The sequence below is a fragment of the Plutella xylostella genome, chromosome 27, assembly GCF_932276165.1.
Source record: "Plutella xylostella chromosome 27, ilPluXylo3.1, whole genome shotgun sequence".
Taxonomy (NCBI): domain Eukaryota; kingdom Metazoa; phylum Arthropoda; class Insecta; order Lepidoptera; family Plutellidae; genus Plutella; species Plutella xylostella.
Genome location: NC_064007.1, coordinates 7,460,859 through 7,482,204, shown reverse-complemented (window position 1 = coordinate 7,482,204; position 21,346 = coordinate 7,460,859). Strand labels below are relative to the sequence as shown.

Here is a 21,346-nt window from a genome sequence, read left to right as displayed (position 1 = left end):
ATCTTTTTTAATTTAATTTATTTGTTTTTTCGTTTTGAATATTTTTTCAAAATGTTTAACTATTTTGAGGTATTATGTCTAATTTAAGTCGAATAGTGCACGTTTGATTATTTTTATTACTTTAATAAGGTGTTACTTATGCAAAACAACCAAAAAAATTATTGAAATGTGGCTAGTTTTTTTTATTTTCGGTTTTAAGCATAAAATTTTGGCAAAAAATTAAAAAAACCTTAAATATTTAATATCTCAAAAATGGTTAAGTTTAGGATAATGCATTATTGGGTTCAATCGACTGGAAATGCCTTCCTCTATCACCTCCTGAAAGGATCCGGTCTACTTACCAATAACCCTGTATATATAACGTTGAAGAAAAAATTCTCACTCTTTTACTAGGGGTTGACTGTACCCAATAGGTAATAAAGAAATAGCGATTCTTCTACTTTTTACATAGTTTTTGATTAATTGTATACCTGCCTATAGAAATATTAAAAAATGAAGGGGGCTAAGTATAAAGTACCACAAAGACACATAAAGATAGAGATATCTACCCAATTTTACTTTACCATACTTAACTACCGTAAATAATAAAGCTTACCATAGTAAAATAGCACAGTCATAATTAGTAACTTCATACTGAAAACCATCACTTTCCTGTTTATTTCCTGTCTCAAAAGTAAGTTAAAATTGGGATGGCCAAGCCAAAAAATGGCCATCGCAATTTTATTAATGCAGCTTTTTAACTTGTTTACGGCGAAGCAATGAGGATGGATATAACAGTACAAGGTGTTTCAATAGTGGTAAATAATTATAGTAAAGGTGAAAATCTACAACTCTTTGTGTCTTATCTATCCTTTTTAACACACTATATTTTGGGTACAATTTAAATCATCACCAAAAAAAATAATTGTACGCTAATACATTGCACCAAAAAAATAATTAAAACCAAATTAATTAAATCAACTCCAAAATCGAAACCCCAAAAAAAAACGTTTACGTTCCAAAATAAATAAACACGCCTCCAAATAATTGCAAGTTTACAATAGAAAATCTTTTTCGTCGCCAAAACGGATAAATCATCACCAAATTATGCTATACTAAAATATAAACATTGACACCAAAACTAAGTGTTCAATTTTTTTTTATATCACCAATAAAGGTAATCGATTTACCTGTTAATTTTAATATGTAGGCATTTGCGGCTTTAAGAGTGGTGCGGCATGAATTTTGAATTTGCGCGATGCTTGTGGACGCAATGTTGATGTCTAGTACATCGACCTCAAGACATCGCGGCAAATTCACCACTTCTGGACAAGGTCAAATTTGAGCGACGCCATCCCCCCGCGCCCGCATACTCATATACATACATTTACCTATCATCATCATGATCATCAGCCAATAATCATCCACTGCTGGACATAGGCCTCTCCCAAGGAGCGCCAGAACACTCGGTCCTCGGCCTTCCTCATCCAACCACAACCCGCCTAAGGTCGTCAGTCCAGCGGGCAGGAGGGCGTCCCACGCTGCGTTTGCCTATTCGAGGTCTCCACTCGAGAACTCGTCTACCCAACAGTTATCGGTTCTTCGGCAGATATGACCAGCCCACTGCCATTTCAGCTTGCATATTTTGACAGCTATGTCGGTAACCTTAGTCCTCTGACAGATAACCTCATTTCTGATACGATCCATCAGAGAAACCCCAAGCACCAAGCACTTAACTATAATAAATTGTATTTCAATTCCTTATTTCTATAGAATTTATTGGTACATGGCAAAATTCAAACCCTCGCCTCGGCCACACGAATGGGAGTCGAGATGGCGTAACGGATAGATTTTACTAGGCACATACTAATGATTTAATTAATTCATAAAGCAATTTAACAAGTGACTTTGTTTTGGGATAAGCTATTTATTATTTGGTATAAACTTAATTTTTAATATTTACTTTTACTTTTTTTGGTTAGAAAGGATTATTAAAATGATACTGATAAAAGAATATATTGGTTACATCTATATAGCGATGATATATTTTATTTGGTTTGAAATAAATTTTAATGGTGCCAATATAGTTTTACAGTATGCAGTAAAAAATAATTTGGTTCATTTCAAAAATATTTTGGGAAGCATGATTTGGTGATAATTTATCCGTTTTGGCGGAGATTTCGAATTTATTGGCGGCAGTATCATATAATTTCTGTTGGAGGTTTAAATACAAGCCCTATATTTTCCTACGCTGTGTAAGTTGCTAGTTGCTAGGAATTGTAACATAAGTACTGAACTGATACAGATACATCGTCGAATGCCAGTTGGTAAAAATATATAACTGTACCGTCTTGCTCGTTTATTGTTAATCTAAGGTCTGTACAGTAAAATATGGGAAATTTTGTTTTGATTTATATTATCTTAACTTAATATTATAAATGCGAAATTACTGTGTCTGTCTGTTACTCTTTCACGCCAAAACTACTGAACGGATTTGAATGAAATTTAGTATACATAGGTAAGGTCTAGACTCTAGACCCTGAGAAAGAACTAGGCTACTTTTTATCCCGGAATTCCCACGGGATAACTTTTTAAGGCGAAGCGAAGCTCGCGGGTATAGCTATAGCTTGACAACTTCGTGCGCGACCCTCCTTGCGGGGTGAGAGACGTGGCGGGGGCGAGGTAGCACGACATGCTACACACGTAGAAAAGTGTGCCCGGATTTATCTCGCGATAGCTTGTAACTATTTCTGACGTAAGTAAGATTTTATTCTATGAGTGTTCCCGTAAATGTCATATTTAGCTTAAAATTTATAGTTAGACAGAATTAAAATTAGGATGTCTACCTTCAGAATATCTACCAATTTGATTTTATTTATGTAAAAGTGTTTTCGTTAATAAATCAATTTCCATGTCACTTTCATGTTCACTCTCTGTTTGAACTTGTTCATCGTCGTCGTCATCCTCATCTTCATCATCGTTTTCATTAACTTCAATTATAAATCTAAAACAAAAACAAAAAAACATTATACCTACTTTGAAGTATAATGTGCTAGAGTACGCCAGTCATACGAGTATTAGTTCAGTGTATACCTAACTATAATATTTTATGTTTAATTTACATTATATTATAAATAAACAATAACATACCTGTCCAAAACATCGTCAAATACTCTATCAGATTTATAATATTCGTCTTCATTTTTTATGACATGGTCGTCACAATTTCTCCACTTTTCAGTCGAATAATTAGAGAAAAGCAACTCTAAGTCTTTTATCTTTTTATCTTCGTCTTTGTTGTTTACTTTTTCGTTTCTGACTGCGCCGCACCAACCTTTAGCCGCGTAGCATGACTGATCCGGTACGCTGTTCTACAAGAAGCCCCTTAATTTGAGAAATTATACGATTTGTTGTTTTTTCGTTGTTTTGTTGACGAATTATAGATACCTAATAATAATATAATGATTATATTAAAAAGATACCTAAATATTCCAACGATTGTGGTCCTCAACACTCATCTTAAGACTAATGGTCTCAGGATCAGTGGTCTCATGTGCGTCGAACCCAGATTATGACAGATTTTACAACACATGTGGCCGCCTCGACTGCTCGGCCGAGACTGCCGTAATAATGACGTGCAGTGCACGCGTTGCCCTTCCCCGCTACCTAACTGCTACCCGCTGTCGTCTTGGGTACCTCGTCCCCTCCGCGTCTTTCACCCCGCAAGGAGGATCGCGCACGAAGTTGTCGAGCTATAGTATTTAATATAACGATGTTTTTTTACAACACCGCTGTGTAAATTTTATTTAAGGTAAATGTAGCTATTAATGGTCCCCTTAAGACCCTTAGCTTTGCAAGTGAACTCTAGGGCACAACAAATATGTAAAAAGTCTCGCATATTTCTACATACGTCTTTTTAATATACCTTCTTATGATTTCTATACGTACCGACATAGTATTAATTTACAATAGGGGGCAAAGGAAAGATCATAAGATGTTAAAAATACATTTAATTTCAATAAATGTCATAATTTCGAAGTCATAATCACGTTAAACTATCTAACAAAAGTTGCACGGAATGAGTCTGAGTCACCCCTTTTCAGGTAACTATATACCTACCACTCCGGCAACATCCTATATGTACCTATAATAAGAAAAGAAAAACATAATAAACAGAAATGTAAAACTTTTGTAAGTACCTAAAAAATCACTTTTTAATATAAATTTATAAAAATATGTTAAATTAAAAAACTTTAAATTATTTAATTAAACTGTTTACAAAAGGATGGACACAAATCTATGGAAGCTGGGACCAGCATCAATGGAAATGAGTGATACGTCGTCTTGTAAGTTTTTATATTTTATTTCTGTAATTTTGTTATAGGTATTTCGTTATTTTTTATTATGTTTTTGTTATATTTTCACATTCATTTCCAATTTTTATAACAAAATGATCATCATTCATTATAATATTATATTAGTTTATTATCTAAGCAAATAAAACCAGTTGAAATTAATTTCTCCCATTTTAATAATTCGTGTTTACGTGTATTAGGCCCTAACTGTCATCAGGAGAGAGAGTGCAATGCCATAGAAAAATACTTCCTTCCGAATAATATATTTCAAAATGGACAACTTATACGGATTTGTCATCATAATATTTTTTTGCTCACTTGAAAAGAGCTATCCAACGATGTATGACTCATCTTTATTGGACATAGGTCCCAAAACGCCCATTGTCATTTGGTAGGTAGGTACTTATGGAGTTTGCTGGCACCCTGGATTAACACATCTAGGCTACGTTTTATCGCCGTATTCCCACGGGAAAACTTTTTAAGTCGAAGAGAAGCTTGCGGGAACAGCTAGTTAGTAAGTAATATAATAATTCATTGATGTATTCCAGGTGCTGGCGAACGGTCAGCCGAACTGCGGCGGCATGGTGCTGACGGCGCGCCACGTGCTCTCCGCCGCGCACTGCTTCATCAAGTAATTCTTCTTCTTCTTAGAGCGGTGGTAGCTCAGTCGGGTAAGCGCCCGCTTCTGACGCCAGAGATGTGGGTTCAAAATCCCGGCGCTGACATGTACCAATGAGTTCTTTGAATTTAAGTACAATGTATACCATCGCTTTTATGGCGAAGGAAAACATCGTGAGGAATCCTGCATAGTTATCTAGATTTGGCGCACGATATGTGAACCCCCCAACCCGCACTGGACAAGCGAGGTGGGAAATGGTCCAAGCTTAGGAAGGCTGTGTTTTACAAAATATTGGTACTAAATAGGTAACTTACCCTAATGGAGCTGAAAACACCAGAAAAACACTTAACCCAACTTTATCCTCCCCCTAAACGCATCCTTCAATCTTTCCAGCCCGAACGGCGCAGCAATCAGCCCGTCAGTTTTCACCGTCCGAGTCGGGTCCACCTGCTCCATGTCCGGTGGATCCGTCCACAAGGTGTCCACCATCGTCTTGCACGAGTCTTACAACAACCCGACCAGTAATAACGACGTGGCGGTGGTGGTGCTGGCGTCCCGGATCCGGAGCTTTAATAGCTCGACTGTGAGACCGGCCATTGTGCCGCCATCTGGATATGTGGTGCCAGATAATGCGTCCGTCGTCGCTATTGGCTGGGGCAGGACTGTTGTGAGTATATTTTATGAACCTAACTATACTTACAGTCAGCTCAAGAGTTACTCTTACTACTGTAGTTTTTATGTATGCCATCCCAGTGCAAATCTGACTGTAGTCTTGCATACCTAGGTACTTAATGTAACTTTACTTCGGCTTATAATTAGAAGAAGAAATTAAGTAAACAGAACCACCCTGATCTGCTCCCATTTCTTCTAAGGAATAATTTGGATTAAAGCTTTCATGTTAACCTTTTAATATCATGCTGAAAGGAACCTCCCCATGGTGCACCCTGGGCAATCGTAAGATTGGCAAATCCATTCACCACGACGACAAACCGAGTCCAGCTCTAGCGCCGGCTCTGAAGTTAGTCTCTATTAACATCGAGGGTTTCTCTGCAAACAAGTCAGAAATCCTCGCCGACCTACACCGTACAACGCAGTGCGATGTGATGTGTGTGCAGGAGACCCACAGAGACGAGACTCAGAGCCGACCACACATCCCTGGACTTGAGCTTGTTGCCGAGACTTCTCACCCGAAACACGGTAACGCAGTGTTTGCTACTCTCGGCATAAGCACAAGGTCAGTTGAATGTACAACCCAGAATGGGATAGAAATCATCACCATCGATTTCGGATACTGCACCGTCACCTCGGTATACAAGCCCCCTGGGACACTCTTCGAGTTCTTCCCTCCGAATACCCTGGACAGGTCACTCACCTATCGCAAGAACTGTGAAAATGTCAAAAAAAAGGTACACTCCCGCAACAACGTTCTACAGCGCCTTACAACCACAAAGTGGGGAGCCTCACCACAGGTGCTGCGGACTGGATATGCCCACGCCATACTGGTGGATACTGCACTTAATGAAACGTGCCGAATTATAACTGGTTGTTTAAAACCGACTCCGGTACAGCTGCTTTACCCACTGGCTGGCATAGCGCCCCCGGACGTCCGCAGGACTGTAGCAAGTTCCGCAGAAAGGGCCAAAATGGACGACACACGACATCCCATGCATGGCTTCATCCCTGCGCCGCAAAGGCTGCCAAGTCGACGCAGCTTTATGAAATGTGTTGATCCACTGAACACTGGCCAAGCGCAAGCGAGGTGTGCTCTCTGGCGTCAAAAAGTTTCCCTTCCAACCCCATTTGTGCAGCTGTCAGAGAACCTCCCACCTGGACATAACTTGCCTTGGGAGACCTGGAAGTCTTTAAGCCGACTTCGAACACAGGTCGGTCGTAGTAAGGACAATATGGCTAGGTGGGGATTCACGGATGCACAAAATCTGAACTGCTTGTGTGAAGCGCCACAAACTATGGTGCACCTTACTTCATGCCCCGCGTGTCCCTACAACTGTACGCGGGAAGAGCTCATGACCGCTACCAGCGGTGCAGTATCAGTGGCCCAGTATTATTTAGCGACTTTGTTGGTTTGTCGTCAACACGATAAGAAGAAGAAGAAGAATATCATGCTCATGCCCAATGCCCTTTAATCAATGAATACGTACATAACTAATAATATCAAGAAAAAGCAGAAGATCGTCTTCTTTGGCCAAGTTACGTATTTAAGTATACCTAAGTACCTACCCATCTACCCACCCTACAACCATCAAGAGCTTAACAATCCCACTATAACTGTATCCTTATCCCCAGGAGAACATAGCTTCGTCAGTGTCGCCGAGCCTCCGCCACGTGAGCGTGCGTAAAGTGAGCCGCTCAGAGTGCGCCGCTCGCTACAGCGCACTCGGCGCTCAGCAGGGCAACGCTAACATGTTCCCTGTTACTACTAGCATGCTGTGTGCGGGACTGCTCAATGTTGGAGGTAACATCAAACCCATATTTCGTACTAACGATGTTTAGAAGGGAAGATAGATTTTTCTATACAAAGCCAAAAGTACTTACTAGCTTATTAACAGTAGCTTGCTATCCTAGGTTGAAAAACGAGTTCTTTGGCCCAGCCTCGGCTAGCAGGATTATTTTTTTATCTATTACGTTCATAAAAGTATATTGAGAGGTTCTCAATAAACAACTTTTGGACGGTAGGACAATTTTGCTGTCGGTAGACTCTGTAGATTGTATAAATTGGAAATATTTAGCATGATGAGGGCGCAAACTGCACACTTCACCTTAAATCGAGGACCTTTGACAGTCAGGTTTACTGACCACTGGTCGTGGTCGTGTAAAAAGTACCTACAATGCCTAATAAATCCACGGATAAAACACCCATTCCAATTTACTAACGAGCTAAAACTAAAGACCGATCAACACCGACCGTCTTTATTTCGGTCGTCGTAAAATACAATGTTTGACGAGGAAATTTCTCCCCCCAGGCGCGGACGCTTGCCAGGGTGACTCCGGGGGCTCACTAGTGTACAACGGGGTGGTGGTGGGGGTGACCTCGTGGGGCGCCGGCTGCGGGAACCCCTCGTACCCGGGGGTCTACGCACGGGTCGCCAGCTACACCACCTGGATCACCAGCACTGTGAGTGGCATTTCCTTCTGTCATCTTTAGTGCCAATTTCTCCATTATCGGTTAGAGCATAACCAGGGAGTAGTGGTTAACTTGTAACGGAACATAGTCCGTCCGTAGCAGACTTATACATTATTACAATATTTATGTATAGATTGGCGAAATTTTTATTATAAGCAAAATAAGACTATACGCTGGTTGGAAAACACAACCATACCGCGATGTAGAAATGCCACACTAGTGCCATCTAGGGGTTAGACTCGATGACGCATTTCCTTATATGGTAATGTTCGGGGGGTGTTGTGTCGTTCGAATCGACAGATACCTAGAATAAGTACAAGTCTTATTGTTGACGCTTAGAGTTTAAAGAGATATCATACTAGATTCGGTTATATTATGTTTCAACCGTTTATACGGCTCTGTTAATTATTGTTTGATTATTGAAATGAATGACGCCATAGTGATAAGTTATTATTATGAGGATTAGATTTGCACAACACTAATTTACGCGACACTTTACGTACTACGCCTCCTTGACGCTCAACTGAGTATCTTTTAGTTCTAATTAATCGAATCAGGACTTAAAATGAGTAAATACTAGTTAAATAATAATAATATTAATTATCAATAATTATAGAACAATAGTTCATCGATTTATTACTTTAAAAATATTTAATAGTTGTGTTATTGTCTAGCTCAGTGGCGCCACCTGTAGTCTAGGATCTTGGGGATGGGGTTGAATCGATAAAGTTCGATGGATGAACCGGAAAAGAAAGAAAAAAAAGGAAAAAGGGAGTCGATGGTCAGGAGAGGATAAATAGATTTCGGGAAGAAAACTGGCCCTTGGTCTTCCCGCGGGATTTCGTGTGATAACATCAAGCCTTTGCATTTTAGAGTTTTATTTAAAGGGAAAAGGGGATAGAGAATGTATTTTTATAAGTGTGTGGATACGGTGGATTGCAGCTTCGACCAGCCGGCGGCGGCGCAACAAGGAACCTCAGCTAAGTGTCGATTGGATTTTATAATAACCACTATTTCGAGGTATCACAGCATATTATTATCTATATTCCACTCCATTCATAATATCAAAATATCTATTTTGTTCTGGTTTCAAAATTCGAATATTTTCATAACCTAAACATCCACTTGTTCCCCATTATTAATTGTTCAGCATCTTGGCCATTTTGAAATTGAAGGCTGCTAGGGTACCTAGGTTTATTAGGAGAGACCCAAGGAAACCACCTTTTACTTCATCAATCAGCCTTAAAGATTCTATCACATAAAACAATCAATTTACAAGCATAAGTACATTCGACTATGGGAAAATTACCCCACTTGTTTCATCAAGCTATGTTTGTTTACCTGGAAGGAATAAACTTAGTTACTTATATCAATATAGTACAGATATTGAATAGTATGTTCTATTGAGATGATGGCTAATGAGTCAAGTGTTTGTATGTTACTTTTATTCACAGCAATCTATCTACCTGAAATTGTTTCACCCAGCAGTCTTTGCATACCCAGTAAAGAACAGTAATTAGCATAATACAGACCATTAGGTGTACCTATGTTTCATTGTGGTGGATCATAACCTATGTTCCAACATATTTGGTTTACAAACTTACTAGGCTTGCACAACAATCTGAATAAGTACCTAAGTAATAATAATGGATGATTCATCAGATATATAACATAATTATGTAGAATACTATTCAGTGATAAGTACTTGCAATCTAAGTAAATCTATTAGGTAACATATTAGATCATTCTGAAATTGTTTAGGTTACAAGAAGATTCATATTCCTAGGTAGTCGGTACTTATTTACTTATCTCCTGAGATACACAATATAAACTTATTTCTACCAACTCCATCTAGTTCTCATGTAAGCATGTACTTATCTATTCAGTCTTGAAACCAGAATGAAGAATATGCTTCAGGTTATTCATATTAAGCTATGAATCTATTTAGCAAAATTATATTCTTATTTGAATCAGCATTTCTATTTAGTACTTAAGTAATTTAAAATCTACAGCTAGCTCAACCTACTTTGATTCTCTAAGAGTGGTTATTATAAACATTACTTATTACTTGTATTCTTAATATTTGAAATGATTTTAAACATTTTTCCACCGGGATGAAAATTGGCTGGACCATATTTTCATAAAATACTATGTTTCTACTTGAATAATTATTGTGTGTACTTGTGTGATTCACTAGTTTAATGATTCTCTATGGTTTTATTATGGGTTTAGCTACACTTGGTAAATTCAGGTATTTGAAGTATTGTTTATCATAAAAGAAAAACATACTTAACAATTAGGCAGCAACAAAACCAACAAACATTTAAGGGACACCAGTGTTATACTTACTTGCTAGGTACTTGATACTAGGAACATTGTGTAAAATGTGGGATTGTATAAAATGCATTTCATCTTCAAACCACTTAGATGCTAAGCAGTTAGGTTTAGGCTGTGGGAGAGTAGGTTATTGAATTTTAGGGGAAAACAAGCTATCCTTTTGTATCTCATGTGTGGTGAATGTTATTGATGTATGTATGCTTAGTGAATCTAGGCTTCTTACTGATCTACATATGTGATAGGTATGATTGTGGTACTTACTTACCCACCTAAGTATGTAAAGTTTGTTTTATTGGAATTCAATAGGTATTTACTTACTACAATAACTAGTTATGTATCAGACAACAGAATAGAATTCATGTAATTATTCCTTTTATTCAATGGTTACATTGGCCATAACTTGTACCTGACTGACTGTGACTAAGACAATTCTTATATATTCAGCAAGTTAATGATAATTTATAATACTTAAAAACCTGCATTATACCCTTTTATTAATATAAATAAACATTGATTTTGCTTGAAAAGATGTTAAGAATATTAAACAAAATTAATAAATAATAGGGTCAATGAGTCAGTTGCCGACCTAGTTGAGCACCAACTTTACTTTTACTAAAGTTATCTACTTGTATGATTAAAATAAAATAAATACCTTCAATTAGGTAATTATACCAGTAGGGTCAATGTGTTGGATGGCGGCCATAGGAGCACTAACACTATTTTAATTTAACTGAAATATTTGGATAAGATAAAATAAATATTTTCAAAGTGAATATTCATGCAATTTTACTTTTGATGGTTAAATGGATATCATTGACTATATATTGTTGACTGTGACCATGACAACTTTTACATATTCAGTGATTAATATTAATTTATTATACTTATTATTCTACTTTAATTCTGCTAATATAAATAATGATTGATTTGGGTTTGGATAAGATGTTGATAATATTAACCAAAACTTATAATTAGGGTCATTGAGGCGATTGGCGGCAATAAGAGTTTCAACTGTATTCTATTCTAAATAAAATTTACTGAGTTTTGAATAAGATAGGGAAATATTTTCATAGTACATGAGTTACTTACTACCGATAAATAAATTGAAATGACTTCTTATCAGCTTGGGTAAAGGAAAGCAGTTGCTGAATTGGATTCTTCTTACAAACTTACCAATATACTATATACAGGAGGAGATGATGACAGTTAGTTATTAATAAGTAATGTTGAGCTTGACTGTGATGAAGTTAATTAGAGGCAGGGAAACCACCTCGAACAACTTGTAGGTACCATGGTAGATACAAGCCAGCATCGATAAAATATTAATTGTCACATAACTCTGAGATCTACAATATAGAGATACATTTGAGTGATTGCTCTTGACACAAGCTGAAATGGGAGATAATAATTATATTTTAATTATGTCCATTATGGGAAGACATTGTACTGTGACGATATACTTTGAGTAGACTCAGGAAATATCCGTGTCGAATAAATGTATAAGTAGACTCAGGGAATATCCGTGTCGAAAATACAAGAGTAGGCTCAGGAACTATCCGTGCCGAATTACTATTACACATTATTGATACATAAGTAGACTCAGGAAATATCCGTGTCGAAAATACAAGAGTAGGCTCAGGAACTATCCGTGCCGAATTACTATTACACATTATTGATACATAAGTAGACTCAGGAAATATCCGTGTCGAATAAATGTATAAGTAGACTCAGGGAATATCCGTGTCGAAAATACAAGAGTAGGCTCAGGAACTATCCGTGCCGAATAACTATTACATATTATGGATACAGAAGTAAGCTCAGGAACTATCCGTGCCGAATTACTATTACACATTATTGATTCAGAAGTAGACTCAGGAAATATCCGTGTCGAATAAATGTATAAGTAGACTCAGGGAATATCCGTGTCGAAAATACAAGAGTAGGCTCAGGAACTATCCGTGCCGAATAACTATTACATATTATGGATACAGAAGTAGACTCAGGAAATATCCGTGTCGAATAAATGCTTAAGTAGGCTCAGGAGATATCCGTGCCGAATTGTGAAGCTGAATAAAATATTATTAACATCATCTGGATCCCAATCAATAGATCCTTTCCTAGGGACTGACTGACAAAAAAAAAACAGTTTGAATAGAGCCAGTGGGCTAGAGAAGGTAGATGGGTCTGGTGGACGGATCTGGTCGTCCTTCATAGGGTGTGCGAGGCGGGGCGCACCTTCTATTCAAATTAAAAACCCCTTTTTATAGATAATTTTGTATATATTTAAATTACTTTTGTTTAATTAAATCATGTATGTTTTAAGAAATAACTATTGCTTTAGCTTTGTTCTGTTGTCCTAACAAATAGATAAACTAGGGATTATGAACTAGGGTTCTAGGGATTAGTGCTAGGGTAGGGATTCTCTCAACCTCCTAAAAGAACTTGAGTTACTTCGGAAATGTAGAGTCCTAACCGCTAGACTAGACGATCACGTATTGGCCAAACGAATAATGCAAAACACGTATAGCGTTACAAGACATCTCTTCAGTTCCGTTTCAGTTTAGTTAGGGCGGAAAATACGTCTCAAATAGGTAGGTTAGAGTCTGAAGCGTATCTGCAGGGGGGGGGATATTACAATTGATATGCCGTAGACCAGGATAGGGTGATCAGAATTATTAGAAACAGGATCGGGTAATAACCTAATAAGGAACGTTATTTTATTTGTGTTTTGCATTATTCAAAAACTTAAAAGGCTTTTAGCCTACAATTGTTGCCGTGAAACGGAAGGAGATTGAGAGAAAACGTTAATAGAAAAATCATATGTGTAGGCGTACAATAAAATAGGCATTTAGAGAAAAAAAAACAACAAATAAAAAAAAAAAATATAATGTGTACACTTAGGTAATACATTTTGTTTGAACCATTTAAAAGGTCAATAACTGGTAACTTTACCCTTTACATAAAATTAAAAAAAAAAAACTTAGCATAATATTTGTATACTTGTATACATTTTGCTTGAAACATTTGAAGTGCCGATATGTGGTACTTTTACCCTACTGTATACAAATTTGTTGCATTCAAACTTAGTGTGCTTAAAATACGTGTAGGTTGCCTACAAATGCATTAGTAAAACAATCAAATAGGTTATAGGTAGCGTCCTGTCATTATTATTTTGGTAAAGACATGACATTGTGATTTAGAAGCTGCTCACACTTTACATGGTTCATTTATACCGATCTTACCATGGTGCACTTGAAACTGGTAGGTTTGGCGCATGGATGTTGCGTCATTTTCTGTAATTATTTCATTAAATTAATAAAGGAAAAGGGGTACCTATAGTAAAATAAAGTAGGTACCTACTAAGTAAACGAGAATAAACTAGTAAGGTCAAAGACCGTTCGAAGTTAGCGTGGTAGGTAGCTATAACTAACAGATGTTTTGGTGAATGCAAACTTTAGTAAGTACCTAAGTACTTGTTTACCTATTTAATTTTTTCTACGACTACGATTGTCTAGGGAATAGATTTTTTGTTATTTATATGTACATATACACGTATTATAGGTAGATAGTAGACACATTTTAATAAGTGTCAGTTTCACAGCGGCGGATGAGATATATCTACTCATGGCAAATTTATTTTGATTGTGTGCATCCGATTTTAGGTTTAATTCCAAGTCTGTCTACTGTTATTTTATACTTCTACTTACCTTTAAATAAAAGGTAAATAGATACAACAGGAAGAAGTTAGCTAGCTGTATTTGATGTTCGAACCTGATTACCTGTAGATATCAATGATTAATTGCAGTTCAAGAGTTTTAACACAGGTGGCGCTGGTATACATATTAAAATATTTTGCATTGTATAATTTTCTTACTCATTTATTTAGGTAGTCCGTTATGTGGGTTTAATTAAACCATAAAGGAAGAGTGTTGTTATAAGTTTGGTGTATGTCTATATGCTGATATATTTATAGTTTCAACGCTAGAGAAAGGGGTGTAATGAGAATTAGTTATGTATGACAAATAAATTTTGCCAGCATAGAAAAGATAGGATTAGTGTTGGGTCTTATGTCAAGGTGACTTTTACCCACGATAGAAGGGGATTGGTGTCATGAATTTGGTATGGATGTAGGTGAGTTCTAGGTACCTGACGTGTAGGTACCTTACGGACAAAGGAAAGGGCTGTTATAAGTTTAGCGAATATTATTGTTATGAGTTTTGTGGATTTTAGTAATAGTATATTCAGCTTTCGTGGGGTTAACTGAATATGTATATAGTTACCGCATTCTTGTCGACAAAATTAAAGACTGTTTTGTACAGGTTCAATGACCTTCATGTATGTACCTATTTAATTAGGCAATGATAGGTAATGTTACTTCTTATTATAATGTCAGTGACAAACAGCTGTCCAGCTCCAGTGATTGTCACTAAGGTGTTTGTCACCGTGGTTAAAAGATTATGTAGTGGGATCAGTTGTCGGTGGCTGTTTGCCGATGCCGGAGGCACTGTTCGTGTGTTGGGTACAGTGGATATGTCACTCCTTTCGTTGTACCTACTTCAATGGCATGTATGTAGTAGGTATGCGTTTTGCTAATACGCAGGTATAGGTAATTAGGTATATAATTGGAACTAGGAGGGGGAAATCGATACCTAGCATGTGGAGAAAGAGAGGTTATGATATTATGATCTTATGTTTCTACATGTATGTAAATACTTAGCTGGCTACACTACCGAATGTTGTGGTGCATAGTGACCTTGACTACTGTCTCGAGTTCGATCCTCGGGGTTTTGGTGTTCAATGTGTGTTGTGGTGTTAAATTTATGTGCATGGAGATTGTGGAGGTGGCTCTCTGTTGTTGGGGAATTGGAGGAGGTTCGTGTCCTGCAGTGTATACCTAAATACAGGCTGCGCGTGAGTGCGTGCTAGCTACATATAGTATAGGTACTGGATTGCTAATTGCGTGTAGGTGCGATTGAGTATGGATTGATATTGTGAATAATGTGCACGACATTAGGGATATTATGAGATAGAGGAATGATAAGATTACGGTGTAAATAAAATGAGCTAGTGAAGGAAACTATGTTCGTATTTACATACTTACTTATATCTGATTTTATCAATGTGTTAAATTAGGGTGGCTTGGGTTCATCATCATCATCGGCCGTAACATCATTAGATTAAAAGTTACACACAAATAGGTATTCATAGGGTTACTTCAATGTCGTCATCACATATAGGGGGTGTTTAGGACTGTTCCCAGGAGAGGAAGCTGGAAGGCATAAGATAGTGGGGGTGAGCCTAGTGAATGTATGTTACAGTTCTTTAAAAATAGCTTGATTAGAATGACAGCTGTCAAATCCATACATTTTATTTGTCACTTCTTCGCTTTCAAGGGAAACCCAACTTTATTTAGCAGGCATAAGTCAAAGTCAAAGTCAAATGGTTTCATCATAAGCCAATAATCGTCCACTGCTAGACATAGGCCTCTCCCAAGGAGCGCCACAACACTCGGTCCTCGGCCTTCCTCATCCAACCACTACCCGCCACCCGCCTAGGGTCGTCGGTCCGGCGGGCAGGAGGGCGTCCCACGCTGCGTTTGCCTGTTCGTGGTCTCCACTTGAGAACTCGTCTACGGTTATCGGTTCTTCGGCAGATATGACCAGCCCACTGCCACTTCAGCTTGCATATTTTGACAGCTATGTCGGTAATCAAATGGTTTAGTCAACGTAAAATTTTACAATTATTTGTCGATAGTCACCTACCAGGAAGATCTGTCAATCAAACGTGGTATATTTTAAAGGGCTCATGCTATATTTTATAAACTATAATATGTGTATTAGATTATAATGATGTGTTAGATTATGATGGCCAAGATTCATAATCATCGGGCGGTTCAACATAATATTAGGTAAATGTCACAGAATAGGTATCCTTAGGGCTGCTCCGATTTTATAATCATCATCATCAGTAGGGGGTGTTTACGAATAGGTGACATAAGAGAGTGGGGGTGTCTCTAAAAGTGAGTAAATATGGGCTGCTCCAATTTTATAATCATCATCATCATCATCAATAGGGGGTGTTTACGAATAGGTGAAATAAGAGAGTGGGGGTGTCTCTTAAAGTGAGTAAATATGGGCTGCTCCAATTTTATAATCATCATCATCATCAGTAGGGTGTGTTTAGGAATATGTGACATAAGAGAGTGGGGGTGTCGCTTAAAGTGAGTAAATATGGACTGCTCCAATTTTATAATAATAATAATAATAATCATCATCATCATCAGTAGGGTGTGTTTAGGAATAGGTGACATATGAGAGTGGGGGTGTGTCTTAAAATTAGTAAATATGGTTTAAAAATGTAGGAATGTTTATGAATGAGAGTGTAGTGAGGTGATTGAATTGAGTCAATCAATACTATAAAATAGGAAAGACGGTTGTGATGTGAATGTGGGTTAAGTATTGTTCGGTTGTTACACACGTGGGGGTGAGAGTATTCATCTACAGAGATAGATAAGAGCTTAGGTTATTTGACAATTTGAATGCATTTTAAATTTGACTGTATTGGAGTGAACGAATGTGCTTAACTTACCTAAGTATTTCATCAACATAGAAAAATATTTTAGAGTTGTTTAATTTTGGGGGTGATACACCATTTAAATCATTGGTACTCAACCTTTTTATGTAAGGGCCACAAACACGTTTAAGTCATAGTACGCGGGCCGCAGGTTGAGTATAGCTGATTTAAATTCTCATTGCACTCCTTTAAATAACTAATTGATTTTGTAAAGGATTTTGGGTAAAACTAAAAGTTATGGATTGGAATAGGATTATTGTATTATGATTAGTGATTAGGAGAGTGGATAAATTCTTAAATCAAGGGGGTGTGTTGTGTACTTACACAAGAGGGATAGCAAATAAGTTTCTACTTGGATTTAAGTTTAGGTACAGGATATCTGAAGGTACAGTGATGATGGTCACACCGTGTAACCGTGTCATTTATTCATTGGCCCTGTAAATTTTATACTTTTGGGCGCGCTAATGTCGGTGACTATACTTTGTTATGGTAATGAAATGGAATGTAATTTTGGAGTACTTCTTCCTATACTTAATAACTTTACCGTGATAGATTACATTTTATAATATATATTTTTTTTTGTGTGAAGGTGATAAGTGATGGTTTTTAAATTCATACCTACTGCTGAACAATTCGGGTAAACTACTGATAGGCATATAAGACATTTGCCGAGCTTCTATAAGGGGGCTATCAAATGAGTTATCTAGTAGCATTGCTTATTGGATAATGATATCTTTGTCGTTTTTATTGTCTCGACCGACTAAGACTTTCTGCGATGGTCTACAGTGCGGGCTTTCAACGATCTCATATTTGAGAAGGGAATAGTGTGACTTTGGATCTCAACTCAAATATTTTTCATTAATGAGTTATTATTGATTTGCATAAATCACAAAGACATTGAGGAGGAACTAATTTAAATGTCACTCAATGCGCCGATCGTTCTAAGAAAGTACGGAGAGACATATAGAGCGTCTGGTGAGCTTCTATAAGGGGGCTATCAGATGAGTTATTCATTAGGCTAAAAATACAAGCCTCTTGAATAATGATACTTTTGTCGCCTTCGCGGGAGTGCTGGTTTGGTGGGACGATATTAATCTGCAGTGGGGGATTCGAAGTTGTTCCGTGTTCGAGGTAGCGAAGGGCACAACGACTGTTATCTCGAATACTTTGTTTACGCTTACCACTGGTTACAATTTTAGTATGCCGTAATTTATTAATTAATATTTACGTAACTAAGCTATAATTAAGAAGTACTTCCAGAGATGCATTTCTTTTCGTTAAAAGTTTCGTTCAGTTATTTGTTTTTCTTATAAACTTTTATCCTGTTGTCACTATAGCTTACAGGTTTACATAAAGCTAGGTAGGTTTAGTAAATGCTGAAGGTGATAAGACCCAGGGATTCTTGAATTTACCTTACAAAATTCTGTTGATAAAAGTGTTGTGAAGGTGTTGAAGTGGAGTTAATTCAAGTAGAAAAGTAAAACGATTCGGGTAAACCACTGATAGGCACATAGGGCATTTGGTGAGCTTCTATAAGGGGGCTATCGAATGAGTTGTTCAACAGGACTACTGATAGTGTAAGCCTATTGGATAATGATACCTGTGTCGTAGATGGTGTCTGCTTAACTGGACATCCGGTGAGGATCTACAGTGAGGGCTCTAATCGATCATATATTTGAGAGGGGATATGGGTCTCAACTCAAGTATTTAGTTTAACTTTGTTACTTAGTTTCTTTTCTTAATTGCAAAGACATTGGGAAGAAAACAGTAAGCAATGCACCCAATGCATCGATCGTATGGAGAAATCACTGAGAAACATATAGGGCGTTTGATGAATTCTTATAAGAGAGTTATCAAATGAGTTATATATTATATATATCCTGATAGGATTGATTATGTGCACGCCTGTCGGGTAATGACACCTTTGTTGTCCTCATTGGGTGCGCTGGTCGAGTGGGTGGCATCTATCTGCAGTAGGGGGCCTCGAACTCGTTGCATATTCGAGATAGCGAAGGGTACAGCGACTGTTACCTCGAATATTCTGGTTTTAATATTACTAAGTAACAATAAAACACTGGTTACAATACTATGAATTAAGTAAATTTAATATGAGAGTATTGGGGTTTATCACCTTCACTAAGATATAGAGTTATCATTGTCTATCAAGTTAAGTAGGTAAATTTTTGTCCAATTGCGTTTCCTGGAAATTTAGGGGGTGGTTGTAACGAAACTTATTTGTATTGTAAGGTTCTGATATTAGTTTGTTATTTTCATGTACCGTTATTCATGTATAATGTATAAGTCTTAAATAGGTAAATTTTTATCCAATTGCATTTCCTAAAAATTTAGGGGGTGGTTGTAACGGAACATAGTCCGTCCGTAGCAGACTTATACATTATTACAATATTTATGTATAGATTGGCGAAATTTTTATTATAAGCAAAATAAGACTATACGCTGGTTGGAAAACACAACCATACCGCGATGTAGAAATGCCACACTAGTGCCATCTAGGGGTTAGACTCGATGACGCATTTCCTTATATGGTAATGTTCGGGGGGTGTTGTGTCGTTCGAATCGACAGATACCTAGAATAAGTACAAGTCTTATTGTTGACGCTTAGAGTTTAAAGAGATATCATACTAGATTCGGTTATATTATGTTTCAACCGTTTATACGGCTCTGTTAATTATTGTTTGATTATTGAAATGAATGACGCCATAGTGATAAGTTATTATTATGAGGATTAGATTTGCACAACACTAATTTACGCGACACTTTACGTACTACGCCTCCTTGACGCTCAACTGAGTATCTTTTAGTTCTAATTAATCGAATCAGGACTTAAAATGAGTAAATACTAGTTAAATAATAATAATATTAATTATCAATAATTATAGAACAATAGTTCATCGATTTATTACTTTAAAAATATTTAATAGTTGTGTTATTGTCTAGCTCAGTGGCGCCACCTGTAGTCTAGGATCTTGGGGATGGGGTTGAATCGATAAAGTTCGATGGATGAACCGGAAAAGAAAGAAAAAAAAGGAAAAAGGGAGTCGATGGTCAGGAGAGGATAAATAGATTTCGGGAAGAAAACTGGCCCTTGGTCTTCCCGCGGGATTTCGTGTGATAACATCAAGCCTTTGCATTTTAGAGTTTTATTTAAAGGGAAAAGGGGATAGAGAATGTATTTTTATAAGTGTGTGGATACGGTGGATTGCAGCTTCGACCAGCCGGCGGCGGCGCAACAAGGAACCTCAGCTAAGTGTCGATTGGATTTTATAATAACCACTATTTCGAGGTATCACAGCATATTATTATCTATATTCCACTCCATTCATAATATCAAAATATCTATTTTGTTCTGGTTTCAAAATTCGAATATTTTCATAACCTAAACATCCACTTGTTCCCCATTATTAATTGTTCAGCATCTTGGCCATTTTGAAATTGAAGGCTGCTAGGGTACCTAGGTTTATTAGGAGAGACCCAAGGAAACCACCTTTTACTTCATCAATCAGCCTTAAAGATTCTATCACATAAAACAATCAATTTACAAGCATAAGTACATTCGACTATGGGAAAATTACCCCACTTGTTTCATCAAGCTATGTTTGTTTACCTGGAAGGAATAAACTTAGTTACTTATATCAATATAGTACAGATATTGAATAGTATGTTCTATTGAGATGATGGCTAATGAGTCAAGTGTTTGTATGTTACTTTTATTCACAGCAATCTATCTACCTGAAATTGTTTCACCCAGCAGTCTTTGCATACCCAGTAAAGAACAGTAATTAGCATAATACAGACCATTAGGTGTACCTATGTTTCATTGTGGTGGATCATAACCTATGTTCCAACATATTTGGTTTACAAACTTACTAGGCTTGCACAACAATCTGAATAAGTACCTAAGTAATAATAATGGATGATTCATCAGATATATAACATAATTATGTAGAATACTATTCAGTGATAAGTACTTGCAATCTAAGTAAATCTATTAGGTAACATATTAGATCATTCTGAAATTGTTTAGGTTACAAGAAGATTCATATTCCTAGGTAGTCGGTACTTATTTACTTATCTCCTGAGATACACAATATAAACTTATTTCTACCAACTCCATCTAGTTCTCATGTAAGCATGTACTTATCTATTCAGTCTTGAAACCAGAATGAAGAATATGCTTCAGGTTATTCATATTAAGCTATGAATCTATTTAGCAAAATTATATTCTTATTTGAATCAGCATTTCTATTTAGTACTTAAGTAATTTAAAATCTACAGCTAGCTCAACCTACTTTGATTCTCTAAGAGTGGTTATTATAAACA

At 36.9% G+C, this 21,346-nt stretch overlaps 1 protein-coding gene across 1 annotated transcript in view; it reads left to right on the top strand.

The window, feature by feature from the left end:
• The first annotated feature begins 4,884 nt into the window (after positions 1–4,884).
• The window catches only part of LOC125490770 (trypsin CFT-1-like), a 56,819-nt gene continuing 40,357 nt past the window's right edge, over positions 4,885–21,346 (top strand). The window contains exon 1 of the mRNA XM_048631038.1: positions 4,885–4,965. Within this exon, the coding sequence (XP_048486995.1) occupies positions 4,916–4,965 (50 nt within the window). The 5' untranslated portion in view covers positions 4,885–4,915. The remainder of the gene's footprint in view (positions 4,966–21,346) is intronic.